Here is a 12,241-nt window from a genome sequence, read left to right as displayed (position 1 = left end):
CACAAGGCCAGAAGCCTCCTTCCGGGGCCGGGGGGCCTCCGGCGCCCCTACCGGAGCCGTTTCATCCCGGGGAGGCGGGCGATCGGCGCGGCGCGGGACGCGGCACGCACCCGGCGAGCGCCCGGGGAGCGGGACTGGCTCTAAAGACATTTTGGGGGAAATTGATGGGAGCTAAACCGTGGAATGCGGCTCGCTTCCCCCCATCTTGCTGGCTTGGCTGGGCAGCCTGGAAAATGGTAAATGATCATTTGGATCAATTACAGGCTTTTAGCTGTGTTGTCTGTCATAATTCATGATTCTGGTCTGGGAAAAAGACCAACAGCCTACGTGCCAAAAAAGGGGCAGAGTTTGATGGAGTTGGGTGTACTTTTATGTGCCATTTTCCTCCACACCTAGAGGAAAGCACTTTTGCAGGCATTCTGTGCAGGGGGAATCATGTTTGACTGTATGGATGTTCTAGCAGTGAGCCCTGCTCAGATGCTGGATTTCTACACTGCGAGTCCGTCTTCCTGCATGCTCCAGGAGAAGGCTCTCAAAGCATGCTTCAGTGGATTGGCACAAACAGAGTGGCAACACCGGCACAGTGCTCAATGTAGGTCCCAACTGTTATTTTTCCACTTTAAAGCAATTATTATTATTATTATTAATTATTTGCATGTATTTTAAAAAAATACTTGTAATTAAGCGCAGGGGTAATGAGGGGTGGGGGGAGCTTTTGTGCAAAATGCGGTTTGCAAGCTATTTTTCTCCTTTTGGCAAGAAAGGAAAAAGGAAAGAAGCACCGGGCTGCTTTCTGTTTATCCCTTCTCATGTAGCATATTGATCCTAACAACGATTGTGGAGCCAAGCAGGAACACATAAAATTATAATATAACACAGCAAATACTTGCAAAACTCCAACCAGTAAAGGACGAATTTACATGTCATCTCTGTGGTAGTTTTTTTAGTTTGCCTCCTTAATCTAATTTTGTAGCACGTTTGATAATCTGGATGCATGTTGTCTCGAAGTGCATTTTAGCAGAGCAGCCAAGCAATTAAAATGCTGCTCTGTACGGTTCTTGCAAAGACGTGGAATTGCAGTGGGTAGGTGCCATTCCAAAAATCAGACAGTAGTTTTAAGTTTCCTAAGAAAAGGCAATATTTCTTTGTACTGACCTTGCTGCCACCTTTCTTCTTCACTTTGTTGCTCTAAGAAGTTGCTGTTTTGCTAGAAAACTACTTACTGTGAACACCCTTTGAGTTTAACCATCAATTATTTCTATACCTTGAGATTCGGGCAGCGTTGCACTGCTAACGGAGGAGGGAGAGTTAGTGGTAGGACGCTCCTGAAAAATGTATTATTATGTTATAGGGCTTTGATTTGTTGCTGAAATACATAATGGTAAATAATGGCAGTATTTTAACACCACAGTTTCAAGTTTGAGAAATGACAAAAAGTGCCAGAAAGCATCACCTTATACTCTGCATAAAAGCTTGCAGGATGCTTCACTGCTCTGACAGTGATTTAGATAAATGACTTGGCTATCTATCAAAATGTTTTTAGCACGCTCTCGGGCACTTCAGTACACTATTAACCATATAATTCTGTTTGAAATTTTTGTTTTGCGTATGCTAAAAAGTTACCTAGGAATTAGAACTGTTTTCCCTTCAATACGGTTTATCTCAAGGGGGTGGAGGGGGAATTGAAAAATAAATTAAAAAATGTTTGGTGAAATAGTGTGTTTTTCACTCCGCTCAAAAGTTTTCAGTCACCATATGACGTTTTGTGTGGGTTGAGTAATGAAAACAGAATTGTAAAAATCAGTGACTACCAGCCTACAACACTGCAAATGTTTTGATGTCTTTACAATTAAAATTAGACTGTGAAGTTCAGCATGGGATGTTTATTTTCTCTGCGCTGTTTTCAAAATGCTTCAAACAAGATATGAAACAAAGCTTAAACTTCAAAATAATGTTACTAGCTATGGGAGAGCTTCAGTTGGGGGGGGGGAACCCCAAAAGAGATGTTTTACTAAAAATGTGTTTTCCTCCTTCCATGTTTTAAACTTTAGTATAACTTCAGCAGTGATATTGCGGAAACTTGGAATTAAATAAACTTTCCTGGAGTAGGAGGCATGTGCTGTCGTTAAAAGCTTGCATTCGCAAAGTATTCTTTAAATAACTTCTGGTTTAAAAATGTCCTGCTCATTCTCTTGTATGTTGTTAATACCTAGAAGCAAGATTCTTAAAAACAAAATATATGGTGTTTGTTCTTGGGCAAGTTAAACACAGGATTACCCTTATCAGAATGGAATGAGTGGTAAATATGTCATTTGCCTAGGGCCTGTGATAAGAGACGAGTGTTGGTAACAGCAAAGTTTAGCTAATCAAAGAAACTCATATTAACAAGAGTAAATAAAAAATACAGGCAAATGCATTCAGGAATCCAGTCTTGTAACTTTGTAAGCAATAGGATTAATCTTTACTGCATGGGAATTTAAAATCAGGCCGAAACCTGAATCATAATATGGTGGTTGTAATTTGAACTGTAAAAGTTAATGGTAGAGAAATGTGGAAAAGCAATTTAGTTAGGGTCCAAATGAAGAATTCTGTTTGATTTCTAGAGCAAGTTTTGTTTTTAATTTTGAAGAAAGTGTAAACACTTCATGTGTGTGGGTAAATATATGTAAATGGATTATGAAACACTAAAATTCTCTCAACATGTAAGATTTTACCTTGCATCTCTTGAAAATAATGACAAAACCAGAATTTTTGTGGTCCAGAAAGCTTTTAATGGTTTAAATGTTGCTCCCGTGCTTATAAATACAAAGATAGCAATGTTTGATTCTGATTCACATGTTTCCTGATTCCCTGTTTTTAGGAAGACCTCTGTGATTTAATGGAATGTAATCGTAGCCAAATTTCGAAATTATTAGACGTGTAATAGCGAGGGGTTTTGGACTAGTTTGTTGTTTTATTTTTGGCTCTGCCGTAAAAGCGGTACACCTGCAGCCATTGCTTTAGGCCTTAGAAATATTGCTTTGATAGAGACGTGATTGTAGAGTAAAAGGTAAATGGTTGTTGAGGGACTAATACATGGATAGTGCAGGCTCTGAACAGGCCAGTAACAATCCCAGGCAGCATCAGGGTTTTGACTGAAACACTGGCAAAACTGGCCATTGCAGGGGTTAGGGCAGAATGCTGTAGGTCTCCAACTTCAGTACATCTTCAGTATGTTAATCCCGTTACGATTCACTAAGCAAGTACACTCCTGCAGCATCGCAAATTTTCTAGTCCACGAGGGTCTGCAAAGTAAAAATAGAGGGTAAGGCGCAACCCAAACATGACCTTAACTTGTGTGGTATTTTTTTCCTCCCTCCCTGTGGGAGGAAAAACCTGCTATGGGTTGCAACCCAAACGTTAGCCACTGTATATTGCAAGATGTGTTACAAGTACACAAAAAAAAACCTGATCTTGCACTCATATGTGTTTATGTTTTATGTGATATTAGTTATATTGTTATAGGTTTAAAAAGGAAGTATTTATCTGCAAAGAAAATTACGGACTCAGAAATGAGAGCAGAACCGACTGCGCTTTTAATCATGAGTCATTCTCACTCCTTTTCTCATAAGGTAAAAATCAGGTCAGTATAATCGAATTAGATGAGAATAGTTCTTAAGAGGACAAAAGAGGTAAGATTGCAAGAATGACTAATTTATACTTTTTTAAGTACGGTAGAATTTTCTGCTCCCTTGTAATGCAGCGACAACAAACTGAGAGAAAACAAGTAACTTTTGGTGAAACGTGAGCTAACTGAATACTGTGGAAGTGGGAATGGGACAGGCCGTGAGAGAGAAAGAGCTGCAAGGAATGGCAATTTTCCTTTGGTCTTGTAAAAGCCTATTAAAAAAATCTTCTTTAGGCGTCATTAATTAAATGGGCAAAAAAAACAAATGAGCAGGCCCAAAACAAGAGTAAGTTTGTTTGGCAGTATGTAGTGTTTCAGCTAATTATATCGAGTAGAAGACTACTGCCTACCGCATTTTGTTAGGTTTAGAAGAACAAGAAATTTGATGAAGGCAAAAGTTATGGATATGGTAGCAGAATGTAATAGGATGTCGAGGCTCTTGTAGTATACAGTTCTTGTTTCAGTTTGGTGGGAAGTGTTTGCCCAGAGAGGATCTAGCAGGTATTAACTTTCAGAAAGTTCGTGAAGATGGAACTCCAGAAGGCATGCGTTTTCCTTCTGAATTCCAGATTATTGCGATGTTTGGGTCAGGTTCTCGTTCCCTGCAAGCACTGGAAATACTGGAAACATCTGTGCTCAACAGAAAAAAGCTCAGTACTTTATTTTCTTTCATCTTTCTGAATTTAAAAACAAACATTTTGAAGTGAAGGACTTGTAATCTGCATTCCCAAGTATCAAATTGCTGCAGGTGTGTTTGCTAGTGCCCAGAAGGCAAGATCTGTTTGAACCAGGTTATTTTCTTTAAAGTTCGTCTATAAACTTTACAGCTAAATCACTAGGACTGATTTGCTTAGGGACACAGTCTTTGTTTAAATTTTTATACTTGTAGCTTAATGCCCTGAAATATGTGATGAAAAGTGTTTGTTTCTGATCCCCTTCATTCAAAAAAAAAAAAAAATTGCACGAGGATATTTTTCTTCAAATTAATTGAAATGAGAACTGTTCTCTACGTAGACTCTGATACAGTTAGCCTGATTCAGCTGCTGGCACAGGAAAACTCTAATGGACACGCACCGCTGTCAAAAACTCCTACAGACAAAAATGATGAGAGGCGTTCGCTGGTGAAGTCAGGGTGGGATAAGCTTGGAGGAAAAGCGGTGTATCTTTGGGTGACTCCCTGCTTGCCTAATGAGCCTGTGCAGCAAAGGTGCAACTTGTCAGAACAAAGCCAGGCTGGCGCGGCGCTGCCTCGAAGAGGGTTACGGCAAAGTTAAGGAGTTGAAAGAGAGAGATAATGTTTCAGACAGCGAAGTTAGTCATCCTCACATCCAGTTAAATCCTCACTTACTGCTGAGCTGTCTTCGTTAACCATGTGTGCGTCACGCCTGCACCGCAGCCCGGCCGAGCTAAGGGGCTTTGCTCGGGGGTGCACGGGGAGCGAGGCGCCCCAGTCGGCGGATTATGCTTCCACCTCCCCTAAACGCCCCAAGTGACTGTTTTTGCTCAGGTCTAATTTATACACCGCCCTTTACGCAGCCGATGAACTGCGGCTGTGTTACCCAGCCAGCATTTAGATTTGGGAGCGGGGTTGTGAAAGGGACATTGTGCTCAGGAGGACTGCTGTCTGCCACGGTCGGCCGCGCCATGCCCCATCCTATTGAGACCTCAAAAGCAGAGCACAGCTGCGATGAGTTTCCAGATCTGTTTGGCCGTGGGGACCGGCGCTGGTATGCGTGCGAGCAGGGGGGAACATCCCTCTCCCCCTTGCAGTTTCTGCCTAGGGGGCTGGCAGCAGCCTCTGAGCAGCGAATTTACAGGGGCGGGCGGCTGGGGCCAAATTAGTTGTGGTTTCGGAGGGCTTTCCAGAGCTTCGCTAGGCTGTAGCACGCAGCCCCATGAGGAAGGATATCAGTTGATGTATAAAATGGCCAAGGAGCTTCGGTAAATAGACTTTACCCTTCAAATCCAGAGGTCCTGGCAGCGGCTGTGCGGGAGGGTGGGGTTGTACTTTTCCCCTTCCTGTACTTGGACACTTTTGATTATCCAGACTTTCTGGGACTGAGCAGGGCTGCCTAATAACAAAGCCTGCATAATATAATTGCCTAAATAGGCCTATTGTCCTTTTCAAGTCACTGTGCTGGGAAATCTTTCAACTTTTTGCTGAAAATGTTGCATCTAACGTTTAGATGGCTTCATGGCTACGGCGAGGAGGGAGATCCTTTTCCCTCATTTCTCATTGCTGCGTGGCTGAGAAGCTGATTATATTCCTGCCCCCTATTGATGTTTACTCCTTTTGGGAAGCAAATACTTTAGCCTCTTCTGGCAGGGTAAACTGCCAAAAGTAATAGGCCTGGAAATACAAAGCTATGATTGATTTTGACCTTTGCTCACGTGCATGAAGTCTGTCCCCATGCAGTGTGACCCATGCCACTTCTTGCTGAAATCCAAGCCCTTTCGAACCAAATGGAACTACGAAAATACAAGCCACGAAATGCTCAAAACTGTTCTAAAATAACAGAATAATCATTTTCTCTGTACTGCAAGAAAAAGCAGGAGGGTAGCAAATCTGGATTTTGTAGCAGGCAAACCAAGAGTAATGTCTTTCATCTGCTGCTGCCTTTTTATGAGAACCATATTCTAGGTACAAAATAAACAAACTGGTATCATGTGGGAATGATTCTTCTGTGCAGTCTTTCGGTCACAGTAATCTTAGCTGTTCCTCCTAATTGTAATCAGTAAACAACTTTCATCCAAAAATGTGGATTTTAAACTGTCTTCTAAAAAGTAATCTGAAGTCTGGGATTTTATTAATCCGTCATTGCATGAGCAAATGTGTTTCAAAAGTTAAGAATGTCAGAAACAGTAGCCTAAAGTTAGCATCCTAAATCCACATTTCATGGCTTCATTTCCAAATATGCTGAGCATCTAGGAGCTCCCTCAGCACTTTTAAAAACAGGCCACATATTTAAATGACCAAATACTATTTAGAACCTTCATTTAATATTAAAATTTTTTAAAAGACTTTCCCACTTCCCCCAAACTATCTGAAAAAGTAATTCAATGACAGAGCTCACAACATTAACAGTGGAAATAGAGACACTTATAAAACAAAGTAGAACTTGTTTATAAGAGGACGTTACTCTCTTTCTATGAATTTACAAGTCAAGTTTGCAGAATTCCACATTAAAACCACAAACTGAGGTTTTTTCCCTGTATTTTGTCTGACACTCAGATTTCTCCGATTCTCTGTTTGCTTCCTTGCGTTAAAGTCGGCTCATCAGATACTATTCTGAGACAGTTTCAAACTTGTGGTATAGATTTTAATAGCTAGATTATCTTCTTCATGTACTCACTCATCATTAGCAGCTGCTCTGGATTGTTTTCCCAGTGGCAGCGAATTAATATGACTGTGGTCACTGTGCATTTTGCTTATTTTGGGGGGGAGGGAGGGAAAATCTAGCTTCCTTCAGCTCATTTCAGTAATCTGAATAGGAGCGGAGAACTTGCATCATGTGATGGGGCAGCTCACTGCAGCTCACCAGCATGGGGTCCCTGTGTGAGAACCTCCCTTGTACATGACAATCTGATAAGGATATCATGTGGTTTAGAAACACATTCCCACAATGTTCACTTCTTTGTCCCTTTATTTGGGAGCGGGTAGGAAAAAAACTTTCAACAAACTAATGCCAGCCCTGATATAACTGACCCCACTTTCTTTGAGCGTTCTGTTTGAGCCTTACAGCTTCTTCAAATACTTTTGTTAAGAGAGATGGAAATATAATCCAGCAAGTCTGTGTAAAGAATCCTAGACACAGAGTATATAATATACCTTCTGTTCCCCTTGGACAAGGTGATTTTTCTTTCCCCTGCTTATACCATATATAAACTGAATATTATAAAACTCTGTAAGTTAAATATACACATGCAAGCAACACTTGTATAGGTTTAATAGGTTAAAGCTTGAATGAGTATTTATAAATTCTCAGAGTGCTCTGGATCTTCACTGCTAAGGACATGATGTTAAAGTCCATCCATAGTTTGGAGGGATTTCCGTTTTATGCACTTTCAGTGACTTACATTTTACCCTCTAAGTGCATCCCCTAAGAAAAAGGCCAGAGAAATGTCTCGCAACAAGGAGGTGTTTTAGCACCGCTTAGTTTCTTTTAATGGTTTGGATGATCTCTTTCCATTGAACCATAATATTTTTCTCCAGGCTCACGTTGTATTTTTAGCAAGGATCTTTGAGCAATAAAATGACAAATTAAGTATATTTTTGTCTTTTAGAGCCTTATCTAGTGAAGCACTTAAATGCACTCAACCCTCCATCCTTGATTTTAATAAGAGTTTCAGACACAAAGTGGTTGTATGAGTGAGCCATTAATGTATTTATGTACCACTACTTTTACAAAATAACAGTAAAAGCTCATGCCATTGCACTGGATGTTCAGCACAATGAACACCCAACATTTCTTTTCTTCTTAGAAAGAAAGAAGGATCATTCTCCTTTTAAAGATATATAGCAGAGGTGTGGAGCAATTAGATAAGTTGCCCAGTGTTGCACCAACCAGACAACTGCCACAGTTTGATTTAACTGAGGTTTCCTTCAGTGGGTGCTTCATTCCTGAAAAGCCATTTGTACACGTAAGATACAAACAGTGGAAGGAATGAGTCAATTAAAAAAAACAAAAGCAGTCAAATAACTCAAAAAAATCTCTCGAATCCTGTGATTTTTTTTTTTATCTGAATGCAACTTGTGGTGAGTTCCTGAAATGGCTATTACAGCACTCCAGTAGTCTCCTCTGCCAAGCTGGCTGGTGGCACAGCAGCACATCATATAGAGATGCGTATCTCTCTTCCTACGAGACTTCCTTGTCATCTTCTAGCCTTGTACCAGAATCACTCCTGTTCCTGCCTGATAAGCGGATGTAACAGCATCTGAGTTGATCTAACTATTTTGCTTGTTCACAAATAACTGATCTGGGATAGAGGTGCTCAGGCACGGCGCAGCCATACCCTGACTTTAGGGGTCTCGGAACCTCCTGCACCGGCGCTCAGGGAACGGCCGTGGGCAGAGACCGGGGCAGGGAGCAGGCTCCTCTGCCGCCCACCTCTCTCTGTCTCCCAAGCGCCTCATTTATTCCTCATCTTGTACCCCAAAACCCACAACAAAGACCGGCGCTGCCTGTCTTTCCAAGACTGAACATTCACTCGCACACGAAGAAAAAGGACTTGGAAAACTGTGTCACAGTGCCATCTGGCGATACCTGCCCAAACCGTACTGTTGGCAAGGGCTGCGGCCGCGGAGGCAGTTGATCCACAGGCGGATGCTTTCCCCAGGACCCTGGTTCAGGCGCAGGGAAATGCCTGTGCGCCCCAAAGCTCGTGTCTCTGCGGTTTTTTGCACAAGTCTCTGGGTTGCTCTCATCAAAGTTCCTATCTTCTCTACCAGCCTTCCCTTCCTAGCGGAGAGCACTGATCCACCAGTCTGTGCTTTTGGCTTGGGGCACAAGTCAAAGGACTGGTTAAAAAAGTCACGCGTGTGTGAGCTTTTTTATTGTTAAGATCAGGTCCTGAGGGGGGTTGGTTTGTTTGTTTTTAAGCAGTTGTTCATACTTCTGCCTCTCAACTTTTGGTCTGAGGAGGTTTTCCTTTTTTCCCTTCATCTTTCAGAGTATTCCTTTGCATTGCTTTGTTGTTTGGATTGCTCTTTTCATTCATTTGAGGAAGAAATTTTATAAGTTCCTGGATCAGGGTATATGTCAGATCCTCCTTAGTGGCTGGCTGGAAAGTCTCGGAGACCTGTCTGTCTTAAAGATCCTTCTGTTTTCATCTTACACTTTGAGCACGAAGATGTAAAATGCAGAACAAATGGCACATTACCTATGTCTTTCAGATATTTATGCAAAGTGTCTTTGATGAGGGGGGCTAACAGAAGAATATACTTTTTCCAAGTCCTTGTTCCCCAGTGAACCTCAGCCTTCCTCTCTCAGTTCAGAGAGCACATTCCGGCTGTGTTTTTCTAGTTGTGCATATCATCACATGCTATGCAGGTTAGGTATGTGAACTGCTCGTCTTTCTACGCTTTGCATGTATTGCCACATTCACTTCTCTGAGACCACGCCAATAAGGATCCATTATCTCTCCGAAGTTTTGAAACGAAGCCTTCGGCTGCCTGCAAGAAGTCAGAGCTGACTCACATCCTTCTGTGTTTTTTTTCTTATCCAAATCCTTTCCTTTCTCTGTGTTTTGGAGAGGTCCTGCAAGACTTCATGGTTGAAGCACGAGCTATGTGTTGGGAAGCACTGCATGTCTGGACACGGTTTGGGAAAATAGCTGTTCCCCTCTCCCTGAAATGGCGTCCAGTATGAACGCTGCAATTGTTCACAGGGGCTGTTTCCACCTTTACTAAAATGTGAAAGCAGAGCTTAGTTACAGCACAATACACTGATACTGCCCAGTAATACCATGTTTGTTATGCTTTCGCTAACCTTAATTTCTGTGCAGAACAAGAAAATACTCTGACGAAAAGAGGTGAGGAAGGAATGACGCAATTAAATGAGATTAAATCAGAGTATCGGTTTCCCTGGAACACGTATTTGGCTCTTTACCAACAGTCTTTTCCCCTTTTTTCAAATAAACACATATTTTCACATGATAACTCTATTTGAAATATTAATGCTTCCAGGGCTGCATTACCTTTGTTTCTTCATCAAAGTCCATTACTATGAAAAGGCTGCTGTTCCTTAGGCTGTTTCAGCTTCAAAAGAATTTTAGGGCCTGGTCTATTGGAAAGCTTGGGGGTATAATTAGTGAAAATGGAAATAGATGCAAGAGAAATTTAGTTCCTGATGTTTTAATTTAGTGTAGCACTGCCATGTGTTGTTGAAGAGGATTCTTAAAGGCAAACATAATTATTTCATTATGGTCTTCAGAATGCTTTCATAGGTCTTAATGACAAGAAGCTGCATAAGGAGTCATACATTTTAATTAGACCTTCTTATATTTACATCAGATAAATAACAAATAATTGATGAAAAACAAGTCTTCTGAATGGATGATTTCACACAGAGCTCTGGTTACAGTTTAATGATAAAACATTTCTCTTATTGCTTTGCATTTTAATTATCTAGAATTATTACTCTAGCAGAGATCTTAAAATACTGTTACTTCCATGCTTTTCATTAGATTCACAACTAATTTATATGAATCTGAAGCTAAGAGAAAAGGTGTTTTTCAACGTATATCCCTTACAATCAGTTTCCAGCTCTGTTAATTTCATTTTGCTTTAATTTCTTACACTTAGATACCTTTTTGTGTGTGTGTGATAGACTTTCCAGTAAAAGCTAGTGGGAAGAGTCAGACCTTTTTTTCCTATGTTTTCAAGTCCCTACACAGGAGCAAGTCCTGCCATTGTTAACAACCCAAAAATCCTTTAGAGGTCAAGGAGTGAGTATGAAATTGTAGGGCTTGCAGTAGAATTTTCTAAGGAAAGTTTTGGTGCTTCTTTCTCACCAGCTTAGTTGAAAGTTGTATTCCTAAATCTCTTTGATTTTGTTTAAAAATCTTACCAGTACCCTTTTATAATTGTGTGTATGCGTGCAGGTGCATTTAAAATACTGTATTTTTTCTTTTCTTCACCCTCTTTATTGGATGCTTTATCATACCAGGAGAAATGGTTTTAGAGTTTTGCTACTTGCAAGGGTCTTTCATGTTTGCAAGCTCTCCGGCCGTTCATTTTTGTAACAAAACATATTTCACATGATTCATTCCTGAGAGTATACAGAAAGCTAATTGTTGTTATTGATTTTAAATTTTGCAACCATTACAAGTAACCCAGATGAGTGGCAGATAAAGAGTAATAATCCATGGAGTTCTGGAAGTGTTTCATGTTTGTCTGTAGTACTTTATGTGATCAATAGTAACTGCCCCATTGAAACTAACTGCTGTATCAAATAACAGTAAATCAAATGAATGTGCTTACAGATTATTTATTGAAAGCTTTAATTGTTCACTGGGGCCCTGCTTATCTCAGGAAACAATAGAAGGCAGAGAACAGGCAAACTGGTTTGCAGATGCCAGGGGTGCTGTGAAACAGCGGGGTCTCCCTTGTGCCTGGGTGGTGTAGAGCTTTCCAAAATGTGCCCCTGTCCCACTGGGATTGCCCATGCACTGAGATTGCCCACAGGGGTTGATCCCAGGATAAATTGGTCAGAGGTGAGTTTTCTCAGAGAGCATCTCTCGGGTTCAGAGGTTACTCTTTTTTTATTTATTATTTTTATAACAATCTCTTTGGATGACAAATGTGTCATATCTGTTGGGTTAAAGTGTGGAAAAAGAACTAGTAAGATTTCCCAAAATTTCCAAGAGGTCCATGTAATGCGAGACAAAACAGGATCAAACCTTAGAAAGGGAAGTTAAGGAAAGCACACTAAACTTATTCTCTGGAAAGCTTACCTAGGTGTATTACAGTTTTGGGCAATTATATGCTGCTGTACCGTTGTCAGACTTGGGCAAATACTAAGAAATTAAAAACAGTGATGTCTAACTAACAATCCCATGCCATTTTACTAATTC

The 12,241-nt window shown here is 40.9% G+C and overlaps 1 protein-coding gene across 2 annotated transcripts in view; it reads left to right on the top strand.

Annotated features, from left to right (window-relative positions):
* RARB (retinoic acid receptor, beta) overlaps positions 1-12,241 on the top strand; it is a 214,142-nt gene that overhangs the window by 119,350 nt on the left and 82,551 nt on the right. Inside the window, exon 1 of one of the 2 annotated variants that reach the window (XM_009324187.1) lies at positions 7-592. The exons of the other annotated variant lie outside the window; for it this stretch is intronic. Coding sequence (XP_009322462.1) covers positions 436-592 — 157 coding nt within the window. The 5' untranslated portion in view covers positions 7-435. Of the gene's footprint in view, positions 1-6; positions 593-12,241 lie in introns of those variants that run through there. 2 annotated transcript variants of the gene reach the window in all.

Source organism: Pygoscelis adeliae, unplaced genomic scaffold (assembly GCF_000699105.1).
Source record: "Pygoscelis adeliae isolate BGI_AS28 unplaced genomic scaffold, ASM69910v1 Scaffold25, whole genome shotgun sequence".
Taxonomy (NCBI): Eukaryota; Metazoa; Chordata; class Aves; order Sphenisciformes; family Spheniscidae; genus Pygoscelis; species Pygoscelis adeliae.
This window is presented reverse-complemented; position numbering and strand designations above follow the sequence as displayed.